This window comes from Cyprinodon variegatus, unplaced genomic scaffold, assembly GCF_000732505.1.
Source record: "Cyprinodon variegatus isolate N-32 unplaced genomic scaffold, C_variegatus-1.0 Scaffold209, whole genome shotgun sequence".
Taxonomy (NCBI): Eukaryota; Metazoa; Chordata; class Actinopteri; order Cyprinodontiformes; family Cyprinodontidae; genus Cyprinodon; species Cyprinodon variegatus.
Genome location: NW_015150662.1, coordinates 18,071 through 35,021, shown reverse-complemented (window position 1 = coordinate 35,021; position 16,951 = coordinate 18,071). Strand labels below are relative to the sequence as shown.

General features: G+C 39.8%; 1 protein-coding gene across 2 annotated transcripts; it reads left to right on the top strand.

Annotated features, from left to right (window-relative positions):
• Positions 1 to 312: 312 nt before the first annotated feature.
• On the top strand, positions 313 to 16,172 carry nadk (NAD kinase). Of its 2 annotated transcripts, XM_015380206.1 has the most exons (12): positions 313 to 449; positions 1,071 to 1,244; positions 3,681 to 3,764; positions 12,215 to 12,344; positions 12,433 to 12,541; positions 12,625 to 12,710; positions 12,797 to 12,899; positions 12,998 to 13,140; positions 13,390 to 13,489; positions 13,573 to 13,730; positions 14,703 to 14,785; positions 15,137 to 16,172. In XM_015380206.1, exons 2-12 carry the CDS (start codon positions 1,096 to 1,098, stop codon positions 15,282 to 15,284), a joined length of 1,293 nt encoding a protein of 430 aa, XP_015235692.1. In that variant the 5' UTR covers positions 313 to 449; positions 1,071 to 1,095; the 3' UTR covers positions 15,285 to 16,172. The 2 variants fall into 2 exon arrangements, with proteins under 2 accessions (XP_015235692.1, XP_015235691.1); XM_015380205.1 differs by lacking the exons at positions 313 to 449; positions 1,071 to 1,244; positions 3,681 to 3,764 and adding an exon at positions 10,409 to 10,762.
• Positions 16,173 to 16,951: the final 779 nt, after the last annotated feature.

Genomic DNA, 16,951 nt, shown 5'->3' with positions numbered 1-16,951 from the left:
ATATATATATATATATATATATATATGAAACAAAATCAATCTAATGTTTCTTCAACTATAATTCTTTCCAATTTCTTTGGTAATATTTTTCTCTATTATCTTTTACATTCCTATTTTTTATTCACGTATTATTTAATTAATAACATAAATTTACTTGTTAAATGGGGATTGCACCTCGTTGTAAATTTATTTTTTTATATCTTTTTTTAAACATTCAAATCAAATTAATGTTTCCTTTTTTTTTATTTGGGCAAGGCGACGAACTTGCTATTTGACGTCACCGGCATGGGGGTTCCTGATTGGTCAGTGGGTATCAGGAAGCGGTGAGCTGATTGTTGACAGCTCTCTAGTTAACGAAGATGGTGAGACGCTTTACCTGAGACACTAATCCTCTCGCAGTCTTTGGAGCTTGAATCGAGTCGCCCCGCTGTAAGGTTTTCTACTCTAAGGTAAAGTTAGATATAACAAACACGCTGTGTTTTTAATGACTAACCGGAGTTCTTAGCTTTGCTAACTAACAAGTTTAGCTGCTACACCTGGAACATTCTGCCATCTGGTCTCCTCCGATACTAAAACTCCATTTGCTCCAAACGCTGGATATTTATTGTTTGTTTTTCTTTAACTCGTAGTTTGCTAAAAAGGTGTAGTGAGCTATATGCAATACTTCTAAGCTGTTAGCTTCTGCTAAAGCTTACATAATTTGGAAAATTTGGCCTGCTAACTGACAGCAGCATGGAGAAATACTGAACATTACATAAAGCCAAGTTGCAGAGCAGGTTAAGCTTTTCACCTGAAACTTCTAGTTGTTTGTGCATTTTGTCAAAGACAAAAACAAGAATGTTAAATTGTGATAATTGTGTGAAATGACCAGCTACAATCCATCCAGTCTTTTTGAGGTTGTAATAATTCATTCATTTAAAGGATTTTCTAACTTAAACTTGTGCAATCTGATGTTTCCCCACCTGCAGCAGCACATCATTTGGTTCCTCTCTTATGAACAGTCAGATTTCACAGAACATCCTCGTTTTGTTACCATTCGTGCATAAAGCTCATCAGTGTTGGCTTTTCAGTGTATTTGTAGCCAGGTTCTCAGAGATGGATGGTGGATCAGAAGTGCGAATGGAGACCCCCACCTTCTGCTGCTCCACCTGTGAAGGAGCATCAATCCCAAGCCGCCGCTCCGCTCAGCGCTTCAAGACCCGCAGCCTGAGCACTTCCTCAGCCACCACCTACTCTGAGCACAGGTCAGTGATCAGGGCGTCACAGGTGCTATCTCAGGTTTTACACTGTCCCACTGGGTTTATGGAGGGAAAAAAAAACTTTCAGTTAAACAGTTGTCAACCTTTGTAGCCCTCCAAACTAAGAATTAGTTTGGGAAGTGTTGGCCTAGTGGTTAGAGGAGCGCTTGTGCTCTGATAAGGTTGCAAGTACACGGTTCCACACCCCACAGCCTGCACTTTGGGTCCCTGAGCAAGACCCTTAACCCCACACTGCTCCCCGGTGGCCACATAATGGCAACCTACTGCTCCCCAAAGGGATGGCTTAAATCCAGAGGTACATTTCTTCAGTGAGAGATCAATAAAGTTCTATTATTATTATTAATTATTGGTAAAACAACAAAAATGCCATCATGAAATCTAAAAACAAATATTAATGACTCTCCCTACAGACTTAAAGTCAAGTTGTTTCGAATTCAGAATTCAGGAAGAACGAACATGTTTATATTTGTAGTAATAAGTGACGAAAATGAATGAAAACCAGTCAGATAAAACTATACAATTTATTATGTGATCCGATTTGGTTCATCTTTTCCATCAGTCGTCAAAGTTTAGGGAACCCTGGAAATTAAAATGCTTCTAAAATCTGTCTAAATATAAATGAGTTTTTTTAACATTCAGTCCTAGAAATGTTTTTCTGTTTAGACGTTGCTTAAGGTTTTGGGGTTTGGGGTAATCTTTTTTTTATTTTTTATATATATATATATTATGATTGATGCATTTAATCAATAGATAAATGATAACACACTTTAATAAATAAGTAAAACTGATTATTTGGTGCACTTCACCTTAATGGGAGAAAACGATGAAAACGGCTGTAGGATCTGATAGCTTTGCTGTAACCATGAACAACAGACATTAAAAGCAGAGAAATGAGGAAAGAAACACAGAGGGAAAAACAAAAAAAAATCCCCGTTGAGCAGCAGGAAGAGGAGGCCAGCAGTGAAGCCTGAGCAAGTCGTCCTGTTCCCCTCCCTATCTGCCTCTGTAATTAGATGTCAACAAGTTCATGTGAGGAGGAGGAGGGAAGACAGGGAAACATGAGAGCAGATGGCCAGCAGAGGGAGAGCTTTCATCACAAACAGGCCTCATGTCAGCCCTGCTGAGCACTGTAGAGATCCCCTCTAGTCACCAAGCTGCAGCAACAACAACAACTCAGTTAGAGCTTCTGGTTTTAGTGGGATGTTTCTGAAGAAGAAGTTGCTTCAGTTTTTGTTGCAAAAACTCAGATCCTGTGTGGCAACAGAACCTTCTCTAAAAACGGCTTCATGAAGGACGAAGCGTTTCTGGCTGGATGTGTTTGTTCCCTCGTTGATGTGGTTAGTTGTTAGCTTCTGACCCAGCGATGAGCTAACTCTCAAGAGGAAGTCACTCAATAGAAATTCACATCTCCAAGATGTTGAAACAGACTCCCATTAAGGCATCATGTTTTAATCTTTTGAATCTACCCAAGTATGTCGTAAAACATAATTTTAACAGCTTTCAGGGTCAAATATCCCCTTTCATTTTCTCAGATAAGCCTTTTATTTATTTATTTTTTTTTGATAAATGTGATGTAATGTTTATTCCCCTTTTTTCTCAACAGTAGTTAGAAAACAAGCTGGCAGCGGCTTCACACCCGCACTGCTTTAAAGTGTCCTTCAATGCATCCCGCTTCATAACAACTGCCTTTAAAAGCTTCATATTTGTATTAAACATTAATTTATTCCAGTAATCTCAATAAAGCAGATTAGTAAATACCTGCTGCTGAAGTCTGTGAATCAGACTAAGAGGATTTGTTGGCTTTGTTGAGTGATGCGGCATGAAGGCAGCCTGACCCCCTGATACAATTAGACTGTTAAGCAGAGCCAAACAAACAGCTTTTTAAGATCATTTGTTTCCACTTAAAAAAAAAACACTTTGTTATAAACTTCAGATTAAAGAAAAGACAGGTGTGTTTTTGCTCGTTAAATATTGACTTATGTGCTGCAGTTAGAGAGATAAAGGTGTTTGTTTTTTTTAAGGTTGTGATCAATGCATTAATGCACATTTGACTCAGGAAAGTTTATATCTGCTGCTCACCATGCAGATATAACCTTAGGGTTTATTCTTACAGAAAAAAGGCAGGGATCTCAGTATGTCAGCTGATAATGGTTTGAAAATGTGGAAAAACTAGATGACCATCATGCAATTTTAAAAAGAAAAGTAGAATTATGTCATAAAATGTTTCTGTTTCCTTTTTCATTCATGTTTGATGCGTTTGTTCCAGACTCCATAGATATAATTTAAATAGTTAGTAATATCTATAACTTAGCCTTGATTAAAAAAAAAGCATAAAATGTCCTCTTTTATTTTATTTTCTTTATAGTTGCCTCTATTTTCCCTGTTTTTTTTTAAAACGTGCATCTTTGTTTCTCTTCCCAGAAGGACTCAGTCTCTTCATGGACCAAGCCCGGTCACCACATTTGGGCCGAAAGCATGCATGCTCCAGAACCCTCATGCTGTGATGTAAGTTGAATAAAAACTTTTTTTCATTTTTGTGTTTCCTCTTCCTTATAACCTAGCTAAATATTGTATAATCACTGTGATGCAAGCAGCTAACAACATGGCGTCTGATTGCATAAAGCTTCCATCTAAACATGAATAACTGGCTGGGAGTGAAAATGACTCTTAATCACTCATGAAATGACAAACTCTAATACAGCTGTAGTTTCACCATTTCACACCATATTATTTTAAAGGTATTCCTCCCTGGAAAGCATGTGTTAGCTAGCAGCAGATTAACAATCAACACCTCAAAGACCTCGCAGTTTCTGCACAACTTCCTCTTCGGTTTACAGCTATGCATAGTAATAATATTTAATGGCTTATTGGTGTGGTTTATGATTAGGTTTGGGTGTAAGCAGAACCAAAGCAAATGATTAGTTTATTTATAGGAGTCTGAGAATGCTCCCTGCAGCCGGATACTCCCAGGTTTACACATCTGGCAGCTGTGTAGGTTACTACATGCATCATGGTGCACATTCTTAGTCATTTTTCTTCAAAGCAAAAGTATTTCTACCTTTACTTATTCAAAAAGTTTGTGCATTTTTTGTACGTAGATATATTTGTTTCTATGGAGGTAAAGATATATTAATATTTCAGATACTACACAATGTTTCACATACATTTCTTTTTGCTCTACAATGAAAAATATTTCATATTAATTAGTTAATGTGGGAGTAATATGGTTAATTTTTGAGCTGATGTTATGCAGGATTGCAGTGGTGTGAAAAGATGAGTTGACAGTGGATGAAGTGATGAGCTTTTTAGTCATAAAATCCTGGAAAAAGGACCTTATTCCAATGAAAGGCAAACCAATAAATGTTATGAGATCAACTTTTGTTTTTACAATAAGGAAGTTTTTCATATTCTGTTTTTTTTAAGTGTCTTTTTTTTCATTTATTTTTAAAATATTAGGCCTGACAATGCGCTTCAAGGTATTAATATGTGCTAATTACTTAGCTGTGCATTCCTCTTCTGTACCTATTTGTTTTCCTTTAGAAAGACATCCTAATTACAACAAAACATTTTATCTTGAGTACAAAACGGACGCCTGAATAAATCCCGTCTCACATTAATAAAAACAATCAGCAGTAATTCTAAGTTCGCATTTAAACTTCTTACTTTAATTTAAACAATTATTAATGTTGTAAAAGGACGGATTCATTTAACTTCTTTTCATTTCTGGGTTCACAGCAGGAACTCTCAGAGCAGCGATCTGTTAATAAACCACCAGAAAGCACAAATAAAGAGACGATTGTTTTCCTTCTTTTCCAAGAATTGAGCCACTTTAAGTTGATCCCAAAAAGTGACATTTATGTAAGTCTATTTCTGGATATTTAGTTTAAGAGCAATGAAATTCATCAGTCACACAATTCAGTGCTTTATTTCTGCTAAATAAACCCATTTTCTAGAAGCTGCTAACCTCATGATTCCTCCACTGAAGTGTCTCCACATCCTCTTGTGTAAGTTGTGAAGTAAAACTTAACCTTAAAAGGTGAAAAAAAAAAAGAAAATGAATAGATTTCCCAACTAAAGGCCATGCATATGTATTTGCAAAGTGATTAATGCTAATAATTCTTTGGCATGTTTGTTTTTTAAGGTTGTTTCTCTGAATGCACAATGGCAGGCGTGGTGTTCTCTGCACTTAGCTTGGTATGACAGGAGCTAATCTGCTGTATAATGAAGTATCTATTTTAATAAAGATCAAACTTTCCTGGAACCACATCCATCAAGTTTGATGTTGTCAATTCAGCCTATAGGATTAGTTAAGAAGTTGAACAGGTGGATTTTCAGCATATCTCAGATTGTCGCTGGTTTAAGCTCCTGTCATGGAACAGGTACAATAGGTACTGTTTGGTGCAATCTGTCACTAGACAAAATAAAAAAAGTTTTTCAATCTGAGGTTATGAATCCTAACGTGTTGTAAAGTGTGCATGCAGCTTTTGATTTGCAGATAACAGCACTTCTACCTGTACGTTGGCATTTTTAACTTTTCAGTCGTCCTCATGTCGCCTCTTAAAGCTGGAAGCACGGTCTAAAGGAGGTCAGAGCCAAAACAAAAAAGCAGGTCATTGTCACATAACTAAACTGGCGATGGAGAATAAAAGAATCTCAGGAATTTCATGCGCTGGGTTTCAGTCGTTCAGGTGTTTGCTCTTGAATCTTCATGCTGCATCTCTAACTATCTGCAAAATAATACGGGTTGATGATGCAGCCGGAGAGCGATCAAACACTCTAACCTTTGGGTAATTCTTGCTAGAACAGTTTCTCTAGCAGCTGAAAGGTTGTTTTGCTTTTGAATTTTAGACCTACAGCTGCTAATTTTAGCTCATTCTGAACTGTTTTTAGGTAAGATATAGAAATGGCATTGAAAAAAATAAATTTTTGCTGTTGGAGAACATTAAGTATTTGATGAGGATGCTCTAAACTATCTGTGATATTGTTAAAGGTGCTGCAGTTAGCCTATTAGCATCATAACTATTTTAAATGTTTGTTTTGATGAATTCCCTGCAAAGTTCATGTTCTTATCTAAAGCCTGGACTTTTTTTTTAAAAGTCTGCCAGCATGACTGAACTCATCATCCTCCACTAAATAGAGGAACACAGGAAAATAAGAGCAACATGATGGTAAAACATTCAGGTTTCTTAGCAGTAAAAAGTCTCTCTTGCTCAATCACAGTCTGCAGAAATGCCCTGAAATGTAATTAGATGTTTTTCTAAATATTTAAGCAGCTACCTTTGGGTCTCACTCAATGACAGTTTGCACGCCAAAGAGCGTTGCTTGCCCTGTATTATAGAGTCTAGATCTGCAATCTACTCAGAGTGTAGTGACAGAACCAAAGCAACCATTAGATGGGTCTATGGTGCCTTTTATTAATCAAATGTTTTTGTTTCTTTTTGCTGACCTTTACTCTCAGTCGTCATCCTGCTGTACCCAAACAATAGAGAACAGTGGTCGGTCTGTTGGTGCGTCTCTAGCTGAGACTGATTTTGTTTACCACCTTTGCTCTATTTCAGACGTGGACTTCCATCAACCCTGTAAATCTTACTTGTTTTTATTACACAATGCAAATTGCGACCTAATTCTGACATGCGTTGTTGTTTTTGCATCACCCTGACTCATTATCTTCCCAAACCAGTTTGTTCAGATCTTCTAATTGTTGGCTTTTTGTTTGAAGGCCTGTCCTTGTTTCGGGGCCTAAGCCCCGGACTAATTGTTGACCTACTGATGCGGTCCATCACGTAAGTGTGGCTGTCTGTTACCCGCTCGCTCTGTTTGGACGGATTAGCTTCCTCAAAGTCGCTGGACGGGTTAAAAGTAGTAAAACCAGGCTATCTTCGTCACAAACAATGGCTGTGTGGAAGCAGTATTAGGAAAGACCAGTCGGGGCGACTCATTGGAAAAGGTGATTAGGCTTGGAAGACAAAAGTGAAGCGTTTTTAGTGAAGACTTTGACTAGAAGAGCGTCAAAGCTGGGTGAGGCTGTGCTGCAGGCCGAGGAAGACGATAACAGCTCTGGCTCCTTATTGGTGGAGTCAGCCTCCTTATTTGGGAGCTTTTTGTTTCTCATACAGATCAAACCAATGTCCACTTTTTTTTCTATCAATGCTCATATTTCATTACAGCTGAAACTGAACCACATTTATTGCATTTATAAAGTTTAGTCAGATAAGATGCTCTGAGTGCAGATGATCAGTGTGATAGTTGTATAAGAGGTCACCTCAGTTCTATTAGATCTGTTTATGTAGCAGCAAATCCAGTCAATCGCTCGTCTAAGGCCACTTTATATAAAAAGAAAAGGTCTTTATTTTCATAAAGTTTAGCCAAAAACAAGAAACCTTTTCATTTACGTGATGGAAACCATGAAAGAAGAGAAATGAAGTCGATTCTGATCGAAGCTTTTAGACTCTTTATTAAGTTGTTTCACATGAGATTGTCAAAAAAATAAAACTTAAAACACTGTATCTGGATACATAATTTGATACTAAATACAAGAATTGTTTGTATATATTTGTTATTGTTAGATTAATACATTTAAAGAATAATACCTTAAAAAAATACTTAAATGTTGTTATATTCTAGTTTTTACTTTTGCGAGACACCGCAATAATTTTGCGAGATCCCCCAATAATTTTGCGAGATCCCCCAATATTTTAGCGAGATCTCGCAATACTTTTATTGGGGGATCTCGCAAAAGTTTATTTTTTGCGAACTCTTGCAAAATTATTGGGGGATCTCGCAAAAGTTTATTTTTTGCGAGCTCTCGCAAAATTATTGGGGGATCTCGCAAAAGTTTATTTTTTGCGAGATCTCGCAAAAGTTTTGCGGGATCTCTCAAAAGTTTATTTTTTCCCTCCATGTCCCTTTAGGGGCTCCGTACATCTGTGATTCTGTTTATGTAGCAGGAAATCCAGTCAATCGCTCGTCTAAGGCCACTTTATGTAAAAAGAAAAGGTCTTTAGTTGATAAAGTTTAACCACAAACAAGAAACCTTTTTGTTTCGTGGAAAAATGGGGGAAAAAAAGTAGAATATTTTTTATGCCTTTACCTATGTGGCATCGACTATTGAATATCCTCCTGGGTAGAAAAAAAAAAAAATCGAGTCTGAAATTTTAATATCCTGACAGCCCTAATTCTAAATTATAAAAGAAAACCTGAATTCAGTTTCATAGACAAATGTTGCATCTAGATGAAACAAAATCCTTTATTCCTAAAGACAAAAGCCTCTAAAAAAGTTTAACTCTAATTAGCTGGAAGGTTGGAAGATTCATCCGTCTAAAAGAAGAGAGGAAACAGGTGCATGTTGCTCATGCTGAAGCTATGCTAATTACTGCATGCTGTCATGTTAAAGTTGACCAATCACATCAAGGATTTTGCAAGACTTTATAAAAAAAAAAAAGAACAATATTTAAACCTTATTTTTGCTTATTTTCAGACAATAGATCAGCAAATAATGTTGAGATGGATCCATTCAGCTGTTAACATGTGATCTGAACTTTGGTCTGCTTCCTGTGAAGCAAAGAGCCTTGAACTGAAAGACACAACAGGTCCCCAAAGACTCCTTTCACATCAGTACACTCCATTTATCTCCTTTGTTGCGACTAAATTTGGAACGCTGTTCATGATACATCTACTGTGTCGTGCACACGCCTGTCCAGAAGTGCTGGTTTGTGCGTGTTGACGCAGGAAAAAGTGAAAAGGCAGCATTCCATTAGTAGTTCATGTCGTACCCTTCAGAAGCCCCGCCCCTTTTTTCAGTCACACGCCTTCAGAATCCATACATGAGACGCTCGAGGTATTTCACATCTCGCACCCACATCCATCAGTATCTGTACTTTTGATGACAGACAGAAGAAAGGAAAATTGATTTAGAGATAAAAACCTGTGCATCCGTGACGAGCGTCCACGTTCAGCCCCTTTACTCTGACACCCAAAAGTAATAAACCATTTCTTTTAGAGGAAACTTGATTTTTTTTTTTCTCGGTTTAAAATGAGAGAGCAGAGTTTAGCCCATCATTTAAAACTAAAGAAGCCGCTGCAGGCCTTCTGAGATCTGGCTGTTTATTAGATCAGACAAGCAGCAGAGAAGTCAGTGGTTCCTTTGGAGGAGCTGAACAGCTCCAAAACTCAGGAAGGACCTAAAGCCAATTAGAAATCTACAAGCAGCTCCAAATCAACGCCCAGAATACCCGCTGTCAACAATAGTGTTGGCAGCATCATGCTGTGGGATCGGTTCACCACACGTGCGGCTTTAATTGCAGCACACGGTGCTTTGAAACATTAAAAGTGGTTCACCTCACTTTGAGCCGCCGCTCTGTGTCGGTTTGTCCACGTCAGCTAAAACGCAAAGGAATGTTTGGCTCTGTTTTTGGAACGGGACAAAATGTGAAAAGATCAGTTTGTTATGAATATTTGTGAGAGGCGGTGGATTTAAGGGCGACTTTCTTCCAAATAAGGCATCCACCTGTCGTCCTGGATCATCCTCGTTAAGACATATTTGAACTGCTGATGAAATGCAGCTGGTCATGCTGTGGGCCAGGTGCCTAGAAGAACAAACCTTCCCCGTCTAAACCTCTAAACCCTCAGGTTCCCTGTTTTTTAGCTGTGTAGGAAACTCTTTAGACTCTGCTGAGAATGTGCAAAGGTTCTTTCCTGCAAAAGTCCGTTTCCAAGTAGGAAATAGTAATTTTTCTCATGCGTAGATTTGAATTTGCTTTGCAGGTTTGCAATTAATCTTCCTCCTCATTTATTGCTTCATTTAAATATAAATTTCACTTCCCTTACCGTAAGAGGACATTAGGAAAATGGCACGCGTCTTGTTTTTTTCCCATAAAACCCACTGCATTGTTGTTGACAACGATGGGTTTCATTGTTTCCCTTTTTTTTTACCTGGTCAAGACACCGAATGATGTCATTAAGTTGAAAATAGTTTGGTGTTGAAGTAAATGTTACCTGTGGTAATAGCAGCTGAGGTCGTGCTGTTTAGTGAGTCACACCTGTCCTGCAAGGAAAGTCCTCTGCTTTAGTGGGCGGGGTCAGCTCAGCGGTGTGGGCGGGGCTTAAGGTGCAGTAAGGTCTTTAAAGAGGAGAGAGCTTTACCTCAGCAGAAGAACGCAGAGAGGTTTTAGTGTTAAGACCCGTCTGGGGCAATTACAGCCACAGCAGCTCTTAGTGTTTTTCAGCTGATCCTCGTAGGAGTGGGGGAGGCTGACCACAGCTCACAGACAGCCGCTGACTGACTTCATAGTTTTCTTTCTGTTTGTTTTGCTGCTTCAAAATGTGTATCATGCGAGGTAGTTGCTAGGGGTGGGATGCACCGTTCTGATAGAGCCAAGCATCAGGACAGAGCCAGGATTTCCTTCTTAGCCCACCTTTTGTTAGACACCTACAGACATGAAGTTTAACCAGTGTGTCACCGAGGAGACGCAGGGGAGCCACGGCGAGAACAAAGTCTGGAAATGGTGAGAGAAATTCTGTCTCCTTATAAAAAAAAGAGGCTGGTTGAAGTTTCTGATGTAACCGAGCCGATTTAATATCAACCCCAGACTGAGAGCAGCTGTCAATTATTTTCTTTATTGTTTAAAAGGAAACTGATTCCTAGAAGTCATACTGTAAAGCTGCAGACATGACTGCAGGTGGATGTATTCAGCAGCAGGGTGTGTTTGCGTTGGACAGCCAGGTGGCTGGGTGAAGGGGGGGGAGGGCATCTGAGGAGGAACTGTTGGTGAATTTACAGGAAATCTCCTCTGAAATGTCCGGCGTTTTTTTACTGAAAGAAAGAAGAACTGTAAATATCTGTATGACTCTTCCAGTTAAGGTCGGAGTGAACAAACATTTAGAGCACAAAGGAAAATGGTGAAATATGACGGTTAATGTTTGCTTCTTATCTTTACAGCTGGCTTAATGTTTCAGTTTCTTTAATAAAATAAGCAAAGACCTGCTTGTATTTCTGGTTTTCAGATCCAGAGTTGCGGTTCACTGATCATCCAACATTTACGCCGAAATTAAAACAATGTTCAGCAGACGGACCAGGTCTCTATAAAGCAGCAACTGTTAGTTCTACCAGTTTGTTCATTTAACCCAAACGAAAGCTTAAACTCCTGAGAAATTCAATTCTTTAAAGAAATATCCTCTTCATACGACTGTTTTTATGTTATTAATAAATTAGAGAAAGGATGGGCTTTAGAAACAGATTTGCTTTAATAAAACTTTTTCTTTTTTGCTTTTTTTGCACTGAATATTTTCCAAATCAAACCGTTCTTGTTGTAAACCAGGTTAATATGATTTTACTGTCAGCCAGCTAAAAGGCAGTGCACAGCAAATAGTGGGGGAGGGGAAGCCCAATTAAAGGCCTTTGGATTATAGATTGTTTACTTTTCAAAGAGCAGTAATAATTCTGTTCTTGTTTTTTGCAAGCTCATGCAGCTCGCTCAGTTTTACTCTGATGTAAGTTTTTAAAGCTCAGCATGAAGAATCACAGATGATAGAAATCGTCATCGTTGCATAAGAAACACAGATGAGCTTTTATGTTAGAGATACAGAGTCCTGCACTGTCTGCCGTCTGTAACTAATGCTGCCAACCAGCGGAACCAGAGGCCGCCGGCAGAATTTGAACTATTTTCAGACGGCAGCAATTAGTTCAACCGATTTTATGTAATAGTTTTTTGAAAGATTGAACCTTTTGCACCTGATTTTTCTTTCTTTTCTTCCTATCAACTAAATTTTATTAGAAATTCTTTCCTAGTTTTATCTTGGAGATGTGGAAATCCTCGCCTTGTCTTTTAGGATAGAGAGGAGGAGAAATCTGATGTCTCTAATTGGAGAGATGCTGATCAGCCCAGGCTGTGATGAACGGCTTGATTTATCGTTCCTAATCTGTTCCAGCCTCCTAACATTTACTTTCTTCCCTTCAGGCATATTCAGGATCCCGCCAGCCAGAGACTGACGTGGAACAAGCCTCCAAAAAGTGTCCTTGTTATCAAGAAGATCCGAGATGCCAGCCTGCTGCAGCCCTTCAAGGAGCTCTGCACCTTCCTCACTGAGGTACGCTCACTTCCTCACAGAAGTCCTCATCATGCAGCGCGCCCCTAGTTTTCCTGTGCATCATGCGTCCGGTTGTTTGTTGTTGAAGGTGAAGAACCTGATTGTTTACGTGGAGAAGAAGGTTCTGGATGATCCAGCCATTTCAGGCGACGAAGTCTTCGCCGCAATCTCTAAGAAATTTTGCACTTTCAGAGAAGGTAACGGTTCAGCTCTCTTTGCTGCATCATCGGACCTGTTGGTCCCGTAGATTTGAGTATTAAACGATGTTTTTGTTTTCCAGATCTGGACGATATCTCCAATCGTGTGGACTTCATCATCTGCCTCGGAGGAGATGGAACCTTGCTTTATGCATCTTCGCTCTTCCAGGTATTAACCTCAGGACGTACGGCTGAAACGGTTTTAAATCCCCCTGTCGCCACACGACCTCCTGATGCGCTTTGTTTCCCTCGTAGGAGAGCGTCCCCCCCGTCATGGCCTTCCATCTGGGCTCTCTGGGCTTTCTGACGCCTTTCAAGTTCGACACCTATCAGTCTCAGCTCACCCAGATCATCGAAGGTATTGACCTTCCCCTGACCTGCCCGTCAGCGCCACATTCTTCTCCTGCCAAGCGTGCCCGTCATGCATCATGCATTAATGCTTATCTATGCCGGCAGGGAACGCTGCCATCGTCCTGAGAAGTCGCCTGCAGGTACGGGTGCTCAAAGAGAACTGGGAAAAGAAGGACAGCGTGGATGAGAAGGGCATCATCCTGACCAACAAAGACGTGGAGAGCAACCGCAAGGCTGTGCAGTATCAGGTACGTTAGTCGTCGTGCTCCGGTGGCTTTACTTTCCCTCTGTGCTGTAATCAGGCCTGATTAGTTTCATCATCACCACTGAACCCTTCCTTTGGTTGGTTAGCGAGCCGTGACTTCACTAAGTAGACAGCCTGGGCCCATATTTTAGGCTTAAACTGTGTCGTGGTTTAAGATCGGGCGGTGACATCATGTCAGCCCCGACCATGGAGAGGATTTTTCCAGAGGTGACTCCTCCTGTCTCTGTTTCAGGTTCTCAATGAGGTGGTGGTGGACAGAGGACCATCCTCCTATCTGTCCAACGTGGACCTCTTCTTGGACGGACACCTCATCACCACGGTGCAGGGAGACGGTGAGTCCTCACATCCTCTTTGCATCCATTCACACATCCGTTTTCTCTGCAACGCTTCATGTCTCTATATCTGCGGACCACAGGTTTGATTGTTTCCACGCCGACGGGCAGCACGGCGTACGCCGTGGCAGCCGGAGCCTCCATGATCCACCCCAACGTTCCCGCCATCATGATCACCCCCATCTGCCCCCACTCGCTCTCCTTCAGACCCATCGTGGTGCCGGCCGGAGTGGAGCTCAAGGTACCGGCTCAGCAGCGCCTCCTTCTGTCAGCTGGAGAGATTATAGTTTTTAAATGTAAAAAAGAGACAAGAGGAAGTTTTTTTTTTTTTTCTACTGGGGGAGGGGGGTAGGGCTGCGTTTTGTAAGACAGGGAAAAAAAAAAGAACTAAACTCAAATTTCGCTTTTGTTGTTACACTGCAGGAAATTTTCTATTGTGAAAGAAGGTAAAAAAAAAAAAGGGAATGAAAACAAAGAGAAACTTTACATTAGCTAGAAATGGAACCGAACAGCAGTGCAACAAAACAATTGATTCCCCCCCACTTTTATTCATATTTCAGCTTCTTTAGCTTTTCATATCTGATGCACAAATACAGGTTAGTGCATCATTAAGGTGAATAAAGGATGATAAGCATTTATAGATTATTTATAAAAATAATAATCTGCATTTTTATTCAGCCTCTTGATAAAATCACCTGCGGCCAGCTGCTTTAGAAATTGCTGTGTTTAAAGGCACAACTGCAGCCCTGCAAAGACCAGAAAGCTTTAGAAAGAAAAGCCACAACTCAGGTTATAGAATCGCAAACAGTGGAGTGAAACTCCAGAGCTGACCTTTGTGAAAGAATGGCTTAAAAAACGCATCAAAAATCCTGTTAGCAGTTTGCTAAACAGTCAGGTGGTAGAAGCAGCTCTGGTCTGCTGACACTAAAACAAAGCCGATTCCATTTAGTGATGGAAAACGATCCCTGAACGTATCATCTCCTCAGTGATGCACGGTGGTGGCAGCGTCATGCTTTAAGATGCTTTCATTCCAAACAGACAGGCAAACAGATGGCTGTTGACGGGGCTAAAGGTGATAATATTTTAGCGAGGAACAAAGGGTTATCTGTCGGTCGTTAGTCTGGTTTTAAACAACCTTCTGTTGTATAAGAACTGTAAGTTGCATCCATCTTTCTTTGAAGTGGTTTAAGTTTTCTTCCTTATTGTTTCTCAGATAAAGCTGTCCCCGGATGCCAGGAACACGGCCTGGGTGTCGTTTGACGGAAGGAAGAGACAGGAGATCTGCCACGGAGACAGGTTGGTCAGAGCAGCAGCACAGAGACCAGCAGCATGAAGGGGGGGGGATAAATCTGCACCGTTTAGCCGATTCATTTAATCTGAGCAGCTGCCTCAACACTCCAAGGCTTTGTTACATAAACTTATCAGGCTCTTTAATAGCCTGAGTCACATTCAATCCCTCTCTTTATGTAACTTATCCAGATATATTGACCTTCCTGGTTGTAAAGAAAGTGTTTCTCAATGGGGGATTCTACCTCACTTTGCTTCACTGCTTTGTTTCTTTTACTGTAAATACCTGAACTCTTCTTTGTTTCCTTGTTCTGGGTTCAGCTGAACAAACCTCCTAATTGTTCTTTTTTCTTCTTCCAGTATCACCATCACCACTTCCTGCTTCCCCGTTCCCTCCATCTGCTTCCGGGACCCTGTGAACGACTGGTTCGAGAGCCTGGCCACATGTTTGCACTGGAACGTGAGGAAGAAGCAGAACTACCTCAGTTCGGAGGACGAGGAATTTTGAGGCCCGCGCCGTTCGCCCAACGTCGTGTTTCCAGGACTTTTTTCAATCAAAAAGACGAAAGCAACATGAGGGTTGGTGAGGAAACCCAAAAGGACAAAAAGGTCAAAAGAGGAAGACGGGTGTCATAATGCTGTGGTTGGCGTTGTTTCCCCACATCCAGGGAGACTTTTCTCTGCTGAAACAAAGAACTAAGACCAAACTACACTTAACTGAAAAAAGAAACAAACAAAAACAAACTCCAGTTGATGTTTAACTAAAGAAGACCGAATGGGATCAAAAATGTTTGCTTTAGCTGAATCCAGGGTCCAACTGAGCTGAATGTGCCTTAGACTTAAACACTGCTATCATCAGCATAAAGTGATTTGTTGTTTTACTCGTTTGTTTGTCCTTCCTGTCTGCAGAACTGAACACACGATGAATGTTTTAAAACCTTAACTGAATCATAGGAAGCATCTTCTTAATGTCTGGTTTTAAAAGCTCTCCTTTAAACATCTGCCAAACATTTTAAAACCTGTTTCTTTTTTTTTTTTAAGGCGTTCTGAGTGTGAACGCTGAGGAATTGTTACAAAATTAGCCGCAGTGCAGCCTTCACGTCTACTTTAAGGTGGCCTACTTTATTACAGGTCTGTCAGGACCTGCCGTCCAGATTGTGCTTTTAAATCTACTCAACAGATCACCCCTAAAAATAAACAATCATTCCTTTTAACCTTGTATATAAATGTAACGCTAATACGATGTTTTTTTTGTAAAGTAATGTCTATTTACAGGTTTACATTGTATTATTATTACTGAAAATAAATCTATTTGCTACTTTTTATACAGCTATGAGTTTGTCACTTGTTAATTTTTTCCACAGTCTAGTTTTTGAAAAACTCGTCATTCAACAGTTAAACAAAAAAGCAACAAAACATTCCAGAACAAAATGGTTTGTCTGACTTTAATAGGAAAGATACTTGCTGGTTTTGTCACCAGTTTGAATTGTTCTCCTCAAAGTGCTTTTTTTCACTTTTGTAACCGAGAGCCTGTAACTCTAAATTTTGTATCTGCAAGTTTGATAAATGTGTCCAAGAAGCTATTTTTTTTTTTTTTTTTTGCCATAACACTTTAATAAACAGAAAGTTGAAGCAGGAACGGAGGTCTTTGTTGTTATTTCAGGGTTTCTGCGGCTCATTAAAAATCATTAAAAGTCATTAAATTATATATTTTTTTATATTAAGGCCTTAATTGGCATTAAAATTCATTAAATTTGATAATCGTGGCATTAAAATGCTTTGGAAAAGAAGCTTGAGGTGGAGAAAAGGCTAGAGCAGGGGTCACCAACATGGTCACCAAGGGGCCCTCAAGGACCACAAGGGGTGCCCTAAGAGTCTTCTGAAAATAGAACAACTCAACAGTGAGCTACGTTTGAAATTTCACTGTATTCTGTTGTTCTTCTTTTTTTAATTGCGTTATAGAACATTTCATTTAATTATATATGGCATTTAAGCATTCATAGAGATTTCAAAAAGAAAATTATAAATTTAAAGAAACGATAAAGATATGTATATAATATATGAAGTTTAGGTGAACATTGACCCTTGCCATTCATAGGTCAGTATTGGTAGCCCTTCCTGTGACTCAGAGCCCCTGAATTAGCCCTCAGCGGTTGGTGACCGCTGGGCTAGAGA

Bases quoted from the DNA above. Each gene is read 5' to 3' on its own strand.
- nadk (XM_015380206.1), top strand. From the start codon at position 1,096: ATGGATGGTGGATCAGAAGTGCGAATGGAGACCCCCACCTTCTGCTGC. The intron at 13,141-13,389 runs GTACGTTAGTCG...TCTCTGTTTCAG, and splicing joins GCAAGGCTGTGCAGTATCAG to GTTCTCAATGAGGTGGTGGT. The intron at 14,786-15,136 runs GTTGGTCAGAGC...TTCTTCTTCCAG, and splicing joins GAGATCTGCCACGGAGACAG to TATCACCATCACCACTTCCT.